The sequence below is a fragment of the Canis lupus genome, chromosome 19 (assembly GCF_048164855.1).
Source record: "Canis lupus baileyi chromosome 19, mCanLup2.hap1, whole genome shotgun sequence".
Classification (NCBI taxonomy): domain Eukaryota; kingdom Metazoa; phylum Chordata; class Mammalia; order Carnivora; family Canidae; genus Canis; species Canis lupus.
This window is the reverse complement of record NC_132856.1, coordinates 43881242-43898278: the sequence shown is the minus strand read 5'-3', so window position 1 is coordinate 43898278 and position 17037 is coordinate 43881242. Positions and strand designations below refer to the sequence as shown.

Genomic DNA, 17037 nt, shown 5'->3' with positions numbered 1-17037 from the left:
CAGCCCACCTGGCCCCTGCTCTCTAGAGCTGGGCTGAGGGAAGTGGGGGGGAGTGTAAATGAGTGAGTGGAGGTTAACCAGAGGGGGAGGGACAATAAAGCCAGTCAGAAGGCCAAGGGACAGAAGGTTGTCACCTCTCCCTATGATGCCTGTATTTGTACATTCACTGTACCTGATGCAATCTATTTAAGATACCAAATTCTCAAAAATCTTTGTGATACCCAGTTTCTTTCACCAATGCCTCAATTCCTACTCCCTATCCCTCTCCCTGCCCTAGAAACACATGCACACAAAGCACATATACAAACACAGGCACACACGCGTACACGTGCACACACGCTTACACACCCACCCCAGCACACACAGCAACAACCATGTGAACAGCCATCCAGATGCCCTTGGGGTAACCAGATGCTGGGCCTGGTCTTTGCTTCTAGACAAGCAGGCACTGAACCCAAAGGGAAGAAAAGGAGCCCGACCTGGAAAGTGTGGAAGGAGAGATCCAGCTGTGCCAGTATCTGATCAGACACATGATTTCTATATAAAATTCTAGAAAAGATGAATGATGCTTTATAAGGAATGAAAATCGAAAGCCTTTCTCATTTTATTTATTGCAAGGATGACAGCAAGGAGCTGGGAAAGCAGTTGATTGGCCAGGAGGGGAGAAGGCCCAGTACCCCCAAGGGGGAGGCTGTAGGAGCAGTGAGGGGGAGGGGCCGAGGCACCTCTGGGGAAAAGGCCAGGCAGTCTTCTCATGTGTTTTATCTCCTCAGGAAGGCGCAGGCTTCCAGAAGCGCTGTGGGACACACCAAAGCAGGAGATTCAGAAACAGATTTCTCTTTTTTTACCCGAGTCGACCAAGGAGGGTACTAAAACACAGACTTTCCCCCTGCCTTCTCCCACCAACCCTTGGCCAGCCAGCTCTGTCCCCCACATCCTGAGCCACTTCCTGCCCTGGCCTTAGTGACACAAGATCCATCCCATTTGTCTCTAACTGAATCAACAGTCATACTCAAGTTCACAAGACATGAGTGGTCCTCTGACGTGAGCCATTCATCACCCTCGTCTTCATGCAAATCTGTCTGCAATGGTGTTCACTCAGTCATTCACTAGTACTCTGGGGCCTGCTTTGTGTGAGGTACTGTGCTAAGTGCCAGGGATTGAGCAGGGACAGAGGGACCCTGCCTTCAGCCAGCATGTACTCTGTGCAGTCCTGAGCTGGCTGCTCCCAAGAATAGCCCCACAGCCTCTTTCTCAAAGCCGAGTCCTAGGGTCACCCCATCACAATTCCCCAGATGCTGGTTGGTAAAGAGCAGTGACACTGTTGACATTTGAGACCTGGGAATTCTTTGTTGGCAGGGCTCTTCCATGCTTTATTTAGCAGCATCTCTGGCTTCTGCCCATAGACACCAGCTGCACCACTCACCCTTTCACACCCCCACCCCACCCCAGCAACTTATAAGAATCAAAAATACCTCCAAGCATTGCCGAATGTCCCCTGGGACAGTGGGGGACGGGAGGGGGGGTCACTCCACCTAGCTGAGAACGACCAGTACAGAGATTTTTGGTGCCACCCCATCCCTGGACCACCACCAGGCCGACACCTCCAGCTGTCTGATGAGGTGCCAGGAATGGGACTCTGGGTGACCCCCATGCACAAGGGAGGCAATACACACTGAAATTTTAGATTAACCACCTGGAGCCTTACAACGCTCTGCAATATCTTATAAATGTTTTTAAAGGAGCAAATTATTTGTCAGTATACTTTCCTGGCTAAGATACTTTCTTGGAATTTGTACTCTCAATGGTTGGTATTTACGGTAACAGTCTAGAGACCAGAATTTGTCATTTCCGAACACATACGTGCATATATACACACAGACACACATATATATATATACGTGTGTATATGTACGTATACCTACACAAGTATACCTACATGCAGATACACACACACTTCATTCTACTGAACAAAATGAATGATCCGTTTCTAAGAACCATGACAGGCACTCTCAGCATTATAAAAATTTAGCCTATCACCACTGCCTTATTTTTCTCTAAATCTTACACCTCATCACTGATGCTGTTGCTTCCTGAGGTGCAGGGATACACACTGCCTTAACATTTTTATTCCCATCTCCATTCCTAAAATGCTGTCTGGCCCTCCAGCCTCGCCACCCTCCACTCATGGTGGCTCCTCCAGGCTGTTGCACTTACGGGAGGCTGAACACTGTCTCAGATTAGCAACGGCCGTGACATAGGCTGATCCCAAATATTCTTCATATGTGTTTTTGCCTTGGAGTTTGGCCAGACACTCAGTGTTGTCATTGAACAGAAGATTTTTGGTTTCAGACTGGAACAAGCAAAACTCGCTTGGGCATTTGGCTCCATTTCTTCCAAACTGCGTCTGTGATAAAAGGGCAGACAGTAAGCAAGTGGCCAAGGGAAACAGGAGAACGTTTAGGATTAGGAGAGGCCAAGGACCTCTCTTCCATCCAGGCTCAGGCCTGGGAAGCCTACAGAAGGAAAGGAGCTGAGTTCTGGAGCCCTTCTACCTCTTGGCTGAGCCCTCCCCTGCCGCATGTCCTCCCGTGGCCCCGGGGTGACAGACCCACCAGGCAGTGCCGGGGCCCCTCACTACTTCCGATCCCATCTTCCACCTTCCCTCCTTGTTCATCTGTGGCCTCTTCCTGTAGAACCTCTGCGTGACTAGGTGATAGCTGAGAATTTCTGAGGTCTCCCCCAAAAGGTGGTCACCTACAGCATTCTGACAGGGCCAGCTCTCCCACACAGGCAGTCTGCATTGGAAATCTCTGCCATTGGTTAGGACATTGCCTCGGGAGGGTCACTTAGCCTCTCTTGGCCAAAGTTCCTTCTCCGTGCTCCGGGGCAAGAGCAACACACCTCAGCGATGAACCACCTCCTAGCAGCATGAGTGAGTGTGCCATAGCGAGGTTACTGTACCTATGATTACCATTCCAGGACCACCGTCTTTAAAGCACACCTGGACACCTGATGTTCTACTACCAAAGTAGAAGTTCCAAAACAGAATCACAGACTTTAAGGAAATTGCATGGTTTCCTTCAAACCGCTTCCCACAGATAGCCTTCAATCCACAGAAGTTCTGGGTTTGTTGTTTTTAGAGATTACACATGTTCTCACTGAGACTCTGGGCAGCTCCTCAGCATGAAGCAAACACTGTCACCACCAGCTTCAAGCAGAGGGACTGCAAAGAAGGGCTCTGGACAGACTGCTTCACCCAGCTCTGGGACCCGTGTGGTTAAGAGAGGGCAGGAGGCCCTCGTGATCCGCACCTGCTGGAGGAGCAGCACCTGCTTCAGGTGTTCGGCCTTTTCTTCCCGAGATACCACAGCATGGTTTGGAGCCATGGCCAGGTGACATCTCCGAGCCTCTGTCACAGGCTGCCGGGTGCCATCAAGACACAGCAGTTCAAAGTCCTCCAGCTTCAAATCCCTGGCCCATGGCTCAGGGTTCCCTCCTGGAGAGAGAAAAAAGAGGCAGCATTAGCCACAGGGCTGCCCCGCTTGGTCAAAGGTCTTTTCTGGGTGGGTCCGACGAGTCCCCTGGCCTCCTGAAACGGTCACGTGTGGGTCGCAGTGATGTGAGGTAGAGTGCAGGAAGCTTTGTCCGCACGAGCTATGCAAACTCCAAATACAGCAAGTGTCAGTGCTGCTTCCATACAAGGGGACAAGATTCGAGAATATAAAGGAGCGAAGCCCTGACACATTCTAACATTTTACAATGTGGATGAACTTTGAAAATGTGATGCTCAGTGAAAGAAGCCAGTCACAAAAGTTTATGTGGTTCCATTTATGTGAAATGTCCAGAATGGGCAAATCTACAGATACAGAAAATAGACTGGTGGTTGGCAGCTCTGGAGGAGTGGGGAAAGGCGCAGGGGTACTGTATGGGGGTGTGTGAGTATTCTAGAATTGGACTGGTGGGTGTGGAGCTCCGTGAATGTGCTAGAGACCACGGAACTGCACACTTTGAATGGGTGAATTTTTATAGCATGAATTATATCTCAATAGAGTTGTTAGTTTTAGTTTTTGTTTTTTTGAGTAGTTAGTTTTTTAAAAGAGAAAGCCTTCCACCTGTACCGTATTTTCCAATGAGTTCCAGAAGAAGAATATCTGGTTTATGTTCAAGAAGAAATTGTTTTCTCCTTCCCTTCATATTCAAATGCTCTTAGTGTCTAACTAGAAAAAGAACGGGAACTTCTACAAGTTTATCAAATATGATCCATCAATTTAAAAAAATACAGTTGTGAAATCCCAAAGAAACCTATACTTAAATAGGTTTCTCTATTTAAGTCACTCTATGACATCACTCTAGGGGATCAAGATGAGTCATGATGAGTCCCGAGTAATGTACAGAACTATTGAATTGAATTGGTACACTGTACACCTGAAACTAATATCACACTGTGTGTTAATTATACTTCAATTTAAAAATATGACATCAAACTGATCCCTGGAGATCACCTAGATTAATGATTCATAAATCTGAAACACAATTGTATGTATGTCTGTGTCTAAGCAAACACAGGTTCATTGTTTAGGTCCCTGCTTCTCTCCTTCTACCCTCCCCCCTCAAAACAAAAGCAAAAACACTGTTCTCTGTTCTCTCAGCTTTTGTCTATTTGATATTGAGATCATTCCAAATTTATAGGTCTGTCCTCAGTCCCTTTCCCAAGAGACGTGGGGAGGATCAGAAGGACGGAGGAGTGGCCATGACTCGGAGGAGGCAGTTCTTTCTCAGGGGGTGAAGTGGCAAGTCATCTGCTGGGGGCCGTGGGGGCCAAGTGAGGACCGAGTGGGGGCTCAGGAGAAGGCTGCAGTTTGGAAGGCAATCAGATGGCTAGGGGTGCTGAAGTTAGCAATTATTATTCACCTTCCATTATATGTCTTTGCCTTTGGGGGCAAAGACTCTCAAGGAGTTTCCAGACTGCGAGCTCACATGGGTCCAAATGAAGGTCCTTACTTCCTTTTTTAAAGGCACAAAAAAAAAAAAAAAAAAAAAAAAAAAAACTATGGCACAGGAAAATAAATAAATAAATAAATAAAATAATAAATAAATAAATAATAAATAAATGAATAAATGAATAAATAAAAAATAAAACTATGGCACAGGGAGATGTTGTGCTTCTGTGGTTAACTAGACAAAGCCAGGGAGATATTTGCTACTGAGTATGGCTGGTGTGTGTGTGTGTGTGTGTGAGAGAGAGAGAGAGAGAGAGAGAGAGGGGAGAGAGAAGAAATTTGGCTTCAAAATCAATGTCACACTCATAGACATACCATATGGCATAAGGAGGTAAAGAATTTTGGAAGTAACCTGATCCAAAGCCTAGAAAAGGTTATAACAGCTTCCTAATTGCAAATCTGAATACTGGGACATGAGAGGGAAACACTTCACTTACCGTTTGTGTTCTGCAAGATAGTGGAATTTCTCACAAATGCGACATCTCCAGCCTTCTCTGCCAGGCACCTAAAATGTTCCAGAATATAAACACATTGCCAGAGAAGAAAAACTATTAGGGTTTTCATAAATATTTGTAAGATGCATGCCAAAAACTAAAACATGGAAGTAAACACGGAACAGATAAAGGCAAATATTTCCAGGAACTTATGATTTAAAATGGTAGCTTGAACACATATGCTTGTGAGCCTTCTCTGCTTCTAGAATCCCAATAAAATGACATTACTGAGATTGTTGGGGTTTGGGGATTTTTTTTTTTTACATTAGTGAGATATTTTTTAAGCCATAAACCATGAGCAAAAGGAGGGCAGGAGGAATAGAGTAAAGATACTGTGGACAATGTTTGCAAGGTGGAGAGCAAATCAATGAACAGGAATTGATCCAGCAGAGCAGAGACAGCTGTAACGTAAGCTGGAAGTGGGGCGAGCCCAGAAGGAAACTGATGTGCGCTGCAGAACTCCAGAAAGGCTTATTAGTTAGAAGTACTAGGCACCACTGAAAGTGGCTGAGACAGGAGGACTGGATAGAGTGTGTACAGACATGGCTTAGGTGCCCTCCTCTTCCATGCGGATGTAAAATGACTCCCCCCACACCCCAGCAGAAGACTGAAGGTTTGTTCACAAGAGATTGAACCTGAACAACATTAGAGACACAGAGCCAAGCACAGTGGAGAGCAGAGGCCCAACACTGATATCAGAGTATACTGAAAATCTATATTCCAGAAGGTTAAATCATAACCTCTTTCCCCCACGCAGCCTCCCAAGAAGCATACAAGATGATTCTTTCTTTGGAAAACCTGATCAATCCAAGAAAAATTCCTATAGATTCTCATATTTGGATGCCCCATAGTGAAATGACACACACCAATTGCCCCACAGGTGAGGCTCATAAGTCAAGATGTGGTACCTGACACAGAACAGTCAGCGCTAGTATTTCATTCTTAAATATGGACAAATGGCCAGAAACCACTGAATCCTTGAAGAAATGCTAGAAAAAATGTAGACTGAAAAAAATAGCTAATTATATTCATAATATACAGAGACAATACAGGAGACAAAATAAAACTTTTTAGACTATGATTAATATCATTAAGGAGATGAAAGAAAGTGCAGAACTCATAAAACAAGAACAAGCAGCTCTAAACAAAGGACCAGTCAGAAGACAAAGTGTTCTTAGAATGTAAAAAATCATCATCATAAAAATTCTAAAAAATGATATATGATTAAGCTAAGCAAATACCCCAGAAACTGGAAGATAACAAAAAGTAAATAATAAAAGATAAATAAGAAAATGAAATGATAATCCAAGAGTCTATAATTTAAGAACTAAAGTTTACAGAGAAATCAGAGAAAACAGGGTAGAAATTATCAAAGACATAATGATGTAAAATTTCCCAGAACAATTTGAGCTTCCAAATGAAACAGGCCCACCAAGTGCCCAATCCAAAGGATTAAAAGGAAACCCACATGAAGAAATAGAAGTATGAAGTTTCAGAACACTAGAGATTTTTAAAAATCGTTTTTTAAAAACTCAGAAACCTCTTAAGAAACTCATTTTCAAAGCATTTTACTTTTGATAAAACCCCAAATGAATTTTTCCTAAAGAGTATTTTTCATTCATTATTAAATCTCTGTAAATTGAGAGAAATATATATTTAAGAAGGAAGTATAGGTGTTTGATTTCTTTAATCTTTACAAAATATTCTTTGTGTCAACCTGTATATCTAAGACACTTTCTAAGCCTCCTGAACCTTATTCTCTCAGAATGAGGAAGTTACAAATAAATTGTTGAAAACTCAAAAATAATCTTTTTTCAAAAAGGAACAGTCAGATACAAAGAATCAGGAATTCAAAGTGGTATCAGATTTCTCAACAGAAATTCCAGATCTAGAAGACAATGAACTAATGTTTTTTTTTTTTTTAATTTTTGAATTTAGTGTAACTTCTGTCTTTCTGTTACATTCTGGATAATTTTTTCACATATCTTCCTCAATTCTTTTTTTAGCTATGCCTAAGCTGTTTAACCGGTCAACTGCATAGTTGGTTTCAATTGCTATATTTTTTTCCTTTCCAGAAATTCTTATTCTTTTATAAAAATACTACCATATTGTTTCTGCTGGATGTTGCTTCTGATAACTTTTCCCCTGTGTATTTGGTTAATATTAGTTCCTTTTGACTATGTACTGCTCATTGTTATTGAGACCGGATTTTTGAGCAATCTTTGAGGCCTATCCTGAAGGTGCTGTCTTCCAGGCAAGTTTCTAGAGGGGCTGCTAGTTTGGGACCACTTTTAAAAATATTTATGAGGGGCACCTGGGTGACCCAGTTGGTTAAATGTCTGCCTTCAGCTCAGGTCATGATCCCGGAGTCCCAGGACCGAGCCCCGAGGTGGCGGATTCCCTGCTCATTGGGGGGGGTCTCCTTCTCCCTCTCCCTCTGTTCTTCCCCCACTCATGCTCTCTCTTCTCTCACTCTCTCAAATACATAAATAAAATCTTTTTTTAAAATAATAAAAATATTTATGATTTGAGAATTTCTGGACCATTTTAGGGGATATGAGTTTGAGCTGCAAATCCATGCAGGAGGTAGCTCATGGATTCAGTTTCTCAGGGATGGTGTATATTCTTCTCCCTATTTTCCTCAGTATCCACCAACTTGATGCCCCCAGGAGTAGGTGGGGAAATTACTTCTGATTCATTACTCTCTGAAGGTGTATGTAACTTGTGTATTCAAGTGTGTCCTCAGGACAAAGTGAACACTTAGCTCTCTGAATTCCTATTCACCCTTAATAATCTTACTCCTTTGTCATTTATTCGGTAGTCCTAAGAACGTGTGTATGTGTGTGCACCTGTGGACTAATTCAGCATTTTTGCTTGTTTTTAGTGAGAGAATTGGTCAAAATAGCTAACACTGTCATTTCCCAGATATGGAAAATCCAAAATCAAAATCTCTAGGGATGGAAAAAAAAATCTCTAGGGAGGGGCACCCTGGGTGGCTCAGCTGTTTAGCTCCATCTTTAGCCCAGGGTGTGATCCTGGAGACCCGGGATCGAGTCCCGCATCGGGCTCCCTGCATGGAGCCTGCTTCTCCCTCTGCCTCTCTCTGTCTCAGTGTCTCCCATGAATAAGTAAATAAAATCTTTAAAAAAAATTTTTTTTAATCTCTAGGGAGAATGTTTTTCGACCTACGCTTAGTTATCCAGCCCAACTGTAAATCATTTCAAAGGTAGTATAAAGACATCTTCAGGCAGGTAATACTCAAAAACCACCAAGGCCAATTCAGCCTTTCTCAAAAAGATGTGTTTTGTGCCAACAAAACCAAGAAAGTGAAAGATATGATATGCAGGAAACAGGCAATTTAACATGAAGTATGCAGAAGGGAAATCCCAGAATGACTGTCAAGGGGAATCCCAGACCACAGATGTGCAAGGGATCTAGAGAAGCATCTGATGAACCCATGTCAGCATTCACTCTGAGTATGTATCGTTAGCAGGTTTACATTACTGGCTAGCAGTTTTGAGATGAATTACTGATTTCTTTTTTAAGCACAGAAAATTAAGAAAATAAAAAAATAAGACACCTACTAACTCTAGAGTAAACAAAAACTTTGTACCATAAGGGAAGTGCAATCTTATTATACACATATTTAATACAGGAATATTTACATATTCATAATAACGTAAGCACATATACGACATAAATTTGCTGAGTTTAAAAGCGGGTGAAATTCATAGTTGTGAGTAGAATAGACATAGGAGCAGCAGGAGAGGCTGGAATCTCTTCTTCCATAATGGAAAGTCAGTGGAAAATAGCTGAAAACTGAAAATTAAGAACCAGTAATATAAGATTGTTAGTTAGAAATACAGCAGTGATGGGAGTTCTGGTTCCAGCTTTCAGTTTAGACAAAAGACAAAGCATTTCCTTCTCATATAACAGGAATACTAAAGTGTGGTGTTTCCAATGAAATAATACTTTCCCAAAAGTTTAAAAGGAAAAGCACATGACTCCTCTGGGTTTTTATCACATATGTGTCTACTCAATATTTCTGAGCAGAATCACATCACAACTTTTCCATTTGCAAATCTTTAGTCTTTTTTAAAAATATTTTATTTATTTATTTATTTATTTGAGAGAAAGAGAGCATGAAAGAGCACAAGTAGGGTAAGGGCAGAGGGAGAAGCAGACTTCCTGCTGAGCAGGGAGCCTGATGCAGGGCTTGATCCCAGGACCTTGAGATCATGACCTGAGCCAAAGGCAGACACTTAACCCACTGAGCTGCCCAGGCACCCCAGGAAATCTTTAGTCTTTTAAAGATATTCTTATAAAGTCACAAAATATTTTTAGGAGTCACTCACACTATAGTAAAAGTTATGTCTATATCATCCCATCATTGGAGAGAAGGCTACTGTATTTATATATTAAGTTCAAAGACCCCGGTTGTCCACTGTCATTGTCAGATCCATGATGCCATCTTGTGGTCCAATATTTTTTTGCCTTTCCTTTCCTTTTCTTTTCTTTTCTTTCTTTCTTTCTTTTTTTCTTTCTTTTTTTTTTTTTAGTAGACTCCATGTCCAACATGGAGCCCAATGCAGAGGTTAAATTCACCATTCTGAGATCAAGATCTGAGCTGAGATCAAGAGTCAGATGCTTAACAGACTGAACCACCCAGGTGCCCCAAGTGCAATATATTCTTGGTGAATAGAGAAAAAGGAATTAGAAAGGACCCCTGAGAAATGATCCCAGCATTTGTAGGAGCAGAGTGGTAACTGTGAATTGTGGATAGTTACTGTGGATCACTAAGTGGTTAGAACTGGTAAATTCCAAAAACTTATTTTTTGGTTTATCTTTCACTTTACTAGTGGAGAATAACACTGCAGTCTTGCTTTGTCTTTGCCATTTCTAAGGCTGAAATCAAAGAGAGAAGTGACGTGTGGGATGTAATGATAACCTAGACAAAGGTGATGGGGTAGGGGAGAGGGAGAGGGTGGGAGAGAAGAAGGTGGTGGCTCCAGGAAAGAGAACTCTTGCACATAAAAATGGGTGGTAGAAAGGACTTAAGAGACCACAAATACTACCCTTTGATTTTGGCCCCAGGCCACAGGGGAGGGCCCAGCAGAGCTGAAGTCATGCAGCCCCATGGCAGCCCCGAGGGGAGGAGCGGGGAGCCCTCACAGGTGCAGCCTTTTAGTGGACCCCAGGCTGTTTCCTGGCTCTGCTGTGACAGGCCACATCTGGCTCCTTAGAAATGCACTGTAAGATGCTGGAAGATGAGGGATGAAGGACAAGGCCCTATCCTGGGCAAGCCTCAGCCACAGCACTCACCTGAAAGCCCCGGTGTAGCCAAAGTATCTCTCACTATTGTTGGGCGCACACTTGTTCTCACCCTTCTCGTCACCAATGCACAGTGCGCAGAGACTGGACTTCGGGTCGGCCCCAGGGGCACAGCTCTGGCTAAAGAATTCATCTGCAGAGAAGGAACATGGGAGTCAGCCATCCCCACCTGATTCAAGATAAGAGGCCTTTACCCAGCAGGCGATGCAGCTTGGGTTGGGTTCATTCCATTGCCCTGGACAGACATGCATACACTCACTATCGCAGACTGCCCTGTGCTACCACCAACCAAGGGCCCAGTAGAAATCAGAATAGCTTCACACGGGAGGCACCGACAGGTGTGAATAGCTGCCTGGGGGGTGGAGAAGAAGGTCTTCATGCTACCTGACAGAGGGTCCCATCATGACAGCCTCGGGCTGGACACTCAACTAATGAACTTGGCTGCAACCTGCAGCAGAACCTGCTGGCTGCCCTCCAGGATCTGATTTCTCCTTTCCTCAGAAATAGAAACCCTGCTTTTGACCTGGGCTCCTGGCCCCTTAGAATAAAGCCTGGTCTTACCAGATGCCCTGTGGTTAGTATAGCCATGCGGCTAGGAACTCGCCAGCGAGAGACAAGAGGGGTGTTGCATGCCAGTGTCTTACACCCTTCAAAGACAGTTGGCCCAGGCCTTTCCCTCCTTCCTCTCCTTCCCCTTCCTTCTGCACACGGCATGCACAAACGGGCACCAGACCTCCAGTTGTGACATGGGCCATGAAATGACCTTGAGCTTGGCAGCCACATATATCAAAGTAGCCAGATGTTTGAAACCCGGGTTTCTGACATCGTGTCATTGTCACAGTAGCTCTGGACAATCTAACCTCTGGATCTCACTGACGTGAGAGAGAAAGAAACCTCTGCTTTGTTGAAGCCTCTGCCACTTGGAGTTTTCTCTCCTTGCACCAAACTTAATCTGAACTAATGAACCATGTGATTTAACCCAAGTTAAGGAGTTAACATGGATTAATATGGGTAAGGAGAAAGGACACAGTGGCAACAAGAAAGTCCTGCCTTGATGAGCAGCTAGTACCTGCTATCAGATTTGTGCAGCCCCTGCCACTGGAAGAGCCACAGCACATGCCAACCTGTGGAGAGGGCCAGGGAGCACACCTGCTAAGGTCTGGGCAGCTTCCCCACTAATGAGACAGCCACTGGGGTCAGAAAGGGTGAAATCGGTGAGTGCTAATGGCAAGGAGCAGAGCCACATAGAAGTCTGCTTGAGCCAGGATCCCAAATCCACTCAAAATGCAGCAGCGCCCCCACTTGAGGAGCTGCTTACACGAGGGGTGAGCCCTGGCGAGAACATGCCACACACTTCCACATCAGCAGGCCCCATAGCAGGTGGGGGGGGGCTGACTTATACCTGGGGTGTGAGCGTGGGGTATGGCAGAGAGAGAAGGCCCCACAAGCAGTTGAGTCGGAACCCTAGAGCTCATATTTGGTTCCCTTGCAGTATGGAACAAGAAGTCAGTTTCCTGAGGGAGACAGGTGCCTTTCCCCACATTAGGAAGCCAGCACCTATGAGAAATTTGGATCTGGTGCTCCAAGAGACAGGAAAGTAACAGCTGAACTTCTTGGAACCTGTATCAATTCTTAGGGTGCAGAAACAGACTGATCCCCCAGGTTTTTTATCCTGGAGTGAGGTGGCTAGGGCAGGGGAAGTGTCGGGTAGAGACACACTCAGCACTGCTCTGACTGCAGGAGGCAGCCACATGGACAACATGGTCACCCCAAAATGGGCCTTCGGGCTGCGGTCAACCTGTAGCTCCCCATCCCTGCCCTTCCCTGAGGTCTCACAGCTCCATGTGTCTACCCGCCCAGATGGTCCACCCATGCCTCCTTGAGGACGCCTTACCAAATTTGCAGGAGCCTAACTGGTTGAAGAGCAGGCCCATGGGGATGTTCCAGCCTGCAGTCCTGCCCACAGCAGTGTGGCAGGACTTCCTGCCTCTCAGAGTGTTCCAGGTGAGATCGGCATCTGATTTCCTGACAACGGCCACAGCAAGGTAACCTTGAACAACAGAAGAGCAGGTCTGAACATCCAGGGGGGCTGGCATTGGACTCTAGTGCAGCCTCTGCAACCCGAGCCAAAATAGGTCAAGGAGCATGATTAGGCAGTGATGCCCACAGATATCTGGCCATTGTCAGAAGCTTAAGTGGCGGCTCTATGCGAAGGTGAGGGTGATCTAGGCTATGAAATGAAAGAGTAAGAAAAGCTGATTCTTTAAGTGATTGCTAGGGACCACCCTTGACCAGCCACAATGCGTCCCTGAGTCATAAACCGGCAATTCCATTACACGTGAGCTACTAAAGCAACAATGAACAAGTGAGACCTCAATAGTGCATAAATTACCAACTGCAATGGGCATCGGGCCCGAGCAATGATGGCCACCAGACTAAGTGCTGTGTAGATGCAGGGGGTGCGTCTCCAAGGACCTCCCTGTGCTGACTGCGAACCAGCCCTGCGTTGTGAGAGCGTCAACCTGGTGGCAGTCCCTCTCCTGATAGTCTACACCGGACAGATTCCAGCTGTGGTGAGTGCAGAGCTCTTTTGAAGCTGGGCAAGCACAGGCGCTGGCGGGAGGGTGGGGGTCATGCTCAGAGCATGGGATTTAGCACTGGAGACCTGGTTCAAGGCCAGGAGCCACCACAGGATCATCTATGCCTGTGAGTGAGATCCAGGGCACCTCCATGCCTGGGACTGTCTGGGTCCCTGTTTCCTCAACCATATGAGACAGGGATGTAACACCCTCCTTTCTCATGACCAGAACACAATGAGGAACTCTGGAAGTCCTCTGCCAAGTGTGACGGTCAGCAGAACATTAATTACAATTACTCATCTATGAATTATTTGCAGCTTCAAAAGAACTTATGGCTGCTATGGCTGCATCTCTTTCTGTGAGTTTTTCTTAAAGTTCCTGCCACCTCCTCCTCTGGCAAGGAGAACTCACCCTTGACCCTGAAATTAGCAGATTCCAACTCACCTTCCGCCAGTCTATCCACACAATCTACGTCACTAGGGTTCTGTGATTCTGAAAGAACAAAAACAAGCAGCTTTGAGAAGTCACAAGCTTTCAAATCTCAGTGATGCAGGATCGGATCCAAAGAGACTGTCCAGCCATCCCATTCAGCAGAAGGGCATCCATGTGTTCACCAAAAGACACGGATGCTCACAGTAGCTCATGCACAATGGCCACCAACTGGAAACTACCCAAAGGCCTTTCCACCACTGTAGAAGGGACAATGACTGTGGCAGAGTCACACCACAGGATACCACACACCCACACGATTCAATATTCTTTGGATGACTAGCACAAATGTAACACTGAGCGAGAGATGTACGAAGCACGTGCCTTGCATGTAAGGTTTAAAACAGGTGGAATTGCTCTGTGCCTTTTGAGGTCAGGGGTCATTACTCAGGCTGGAATAAGGGGGCTGGTGGCAGGAAGGCACCCAGGGCCACGTGGAACTTGTTGTGTCTTGACCTGGGCACTAGTGCATGGGAACGTACCAGTTTGTGAAATATCACTGAGTTCCACACTTATGGAAACTTTCCTATATGTATATTATACTTTACTAAAACCTTTTTTTAAAAGATTTTATTTATTTGAGAGACAGCGTGGGGGGAGCAGGGCAGAGGGAGAGGAAGAAGCAGGTTCCCCATTGAGCAGGGAGCCTGGCATAGGGCTTGATCCCAAAACCCTAAGATCATGACCTGATCTTAAGTCAGACGCCTAACCAAATGAACCACCCAGGTGCCCCTAAAATCTTTTTGTAAATGAAGAGGAGAAAGCTAATCTGTGCTGTCACTTCTCAACACAGCAGGCTGTGTGGGTAAAAGCCCCTTCCCTTTATTCTCCTCCACCGCCAGCTCTGATTCTCCTGTTTGAATGCATCCGTCCATCTCAACATCTCCACCTGGACCTACCAAGTGGGCTTCCTCCTCTCACGGGCCAAATGGAATAAACTAGAGAGGACACTCCCCCAGACTTACTTTGGTTCTCTGCCAGGACAGGCACCAAACCACACTTGCCCGCAACATAGATAAGTCCTCCATCCAGGCTCAGGGCATCAGCTTTTCCTTTCTGTAAAACCAAAGCAAATCGTCAGCACTACATAGTGAGGCTCTCACCTGTCCTTCCTGTCCTTAAGCTCTCTAAGGGCACAGCCTTATATCAGAGAACATCAAGCGTAGCAGAAAGAGACTGGGGTTGAACTGAGCACCCAAGGAAACACTATTGATTCTCTACCAGTCCCACACGCCTTTCATGCTGTCACTTCTGTTGGAGAAACCAGGCACAGGTCACACTCACCCTCTGTCCTCCAAGCACTCTTGGGACGCCCTCCTGGACCAGCCTCACTCACTGAGGAGATGCATGAAAACCACAGGCCTGGTCTAGTCTTAGTCCACTGGCACTACATTCTGTGCTACACAGAAGTTGTTCACCACGGGAGCAGAAATGACTGATCTCTCTCATGATGGGAAAGGATGAGCCCGCATCCCAACATCAGAACACGGATTCATCTAGACTGCAAACTCCCGGAGCACCTGAGTAGCTCAACGGTTGAGAGTCTGCCTTTGGCTCAGGTCGCGATCCCGGGGTCCTAGGGCAGAGTCCCCAATCGGGGTCATGCAGGGGGCCTGCTTCTCCCTCTGCCGGTGTCTCTGCCTCTCTCTGTGTGTCTCTCATGAATAAATAAATGAAATCTTAAACAAACAAACAAGAAAAGACTGCAAACTCCCTCTTTGCAGGCTCAGTAATTATTTTTTACAACTCTACTAAAAATACCTGGAGACGTAGTGGAACACTTCCATTCAGGGACGCAGCACCATGGGGTTATTGGTCATAACGAGGTAAGGGGACAAAGCAGAATAGGATCCCAGCTAAACCGAGCCATGTCCATAGGAAAGATGCCCTAAGATCATTTTTCGGTGTTTTCAAAGAATATACATGCGCGTGGGCCAATGGCCGCAACGCACCGAGAAGGGCCCAGGGCTCGAACCCCAGGGAACTGGTACGATCCAGGATGCTTGCGGGCGCACACACGCGTGTGCTGCAAAACGTGAACCGTGGTGCGTCTCTGCTCTTTGTGTTCTATACGTGCCACCTGTCTGTGCTCCCCCAGTCCCCTGCAATGATCGCGCGCCCCTCGAAGCACCAGAAGCGGTGGGGGCGAGCGCGGAGCCTCGCGGGTCCCCCCCCCCGTGCCCCCCCCTCCGCCCCTGCCGGCGGAGCGGCCGCCCCTACCAGGACCAGCGCGATGCAGTCCTCCCCGCTGGGCGCCGATACGCAGCTCACGCTCCCGCCGCTGGCGCGCACCCACTGCTCGCACTTGCGCTGCTCCGCCTCGCCCACCGCGCACCACGCCACCCGCGCGCGCCGCTCCGCCGAGTCCGAATCCTCTGCGCATAGGGACACGGGGACACGGGGACACGGCCGTCGTCGTGGGGCCCTGAGCCAGGCAGGAGCACCCAGGCGCCCCCGCCGCCCTCCAGCCCGCGCGCGCTGCTCCTTCGGGGAAGCGCCCCTGCACCTGCCGCCCTGCCCTCCCCCTGCACTCTCAGCGGCCCAGCCCCTTCTCCTCACTGGCTTCTCATTTCCATTCTTTTGGACACTTCCTGGCTTCTAATCCACCACCCTTCAAGCCTTATTGGGATGACTTGCCTAATATCTCGGTTCCATGGGATAAAAGCTCCAGGACACAAAGACAGTGGCAGTCCCAAGAGATGGCCCAGGGGACACTGACCCTTGCCCTGAACTCTCCTAGGGCAGTGACCACCTTCAACTGCAGTGCCGTGTCCTGGTTCCCCCCATCTCCCCACTCCACTCCATCCCACGCCTCCCATAAGGAGGGGAGGAGCCTGGTTGAGCTGGCCCACTCATGTGGTATCCCGTCAAGTGCAGGGCCCCAGCCCAGACTTGGTGTTCACCCAGCTTCCAGAATTCATCCCTGGAGGGACCTGGCTCTCTTGGTTCATGTGCATGTATCTTATTTCACAGGAGACAGGTTGATTTTTCTATCAGGGCTGGAAAGCCTGACATACATACACAGGGACATGTGACGGCATTAGCTGGGCGCCTGACATGTTAGTTTGGAGACACTCCTGCATGTTAAAACGCCCTGGCTTGGTTGATAGAACACTGGCATCTGCCTCAAATGGAGAAGTG

General features: G+C 46.7%; 1 protein-coding gene across 1 annotated transcript in view; it reads right to left on the bottom strand.

Moving 5' to 3' along the window:
- Positions 1 to 580: 580 nt before the first annotated feature.
- The window catches only part of LTF (lactotransferrin), a 31423-nt gene continuing 14966 nt past the window's right edge, over positions 581 to 17037 (bottom strand). Inside the window, exons 9-17 of the mRNA XM_072786500.1 lie at positions 16117 to 16271; positions 14862 to 14952; positions 13852 to 13899; positions 12723 to 12878; positions 10820 to 10961; positions 5441 to 5508; positions 3315 to 3499; positions 2218 to 2407; positions 581 to 796 (exon numbers count right to left, since the gene is read on the bottom strand). Of these exons, the coding sequence (XP_072642601.1) occupies positions 762 to 796; positions 2218 to 2407; positions 3315 to 3499; positions 5441 to 5508; positions 10820 to 10961; positions 12723 to 12878; positions 13852 to 13899; positions 14862 to 14952; positions 16117 to 16271 (1070 nt within the window). The 3' untranslated portion in view covers positions 581 to 761. The remainder of the gene's footprint in view (positions 797 to 2217; positions 2408 to 3314; positions 3500 to 5440; positions 5509 to 10819; positions 10962 to 12722; positions 12879 to 13851; positions 13900 to 14861; positions 14953 to 16116; positions 16272 to 17037) is intronic.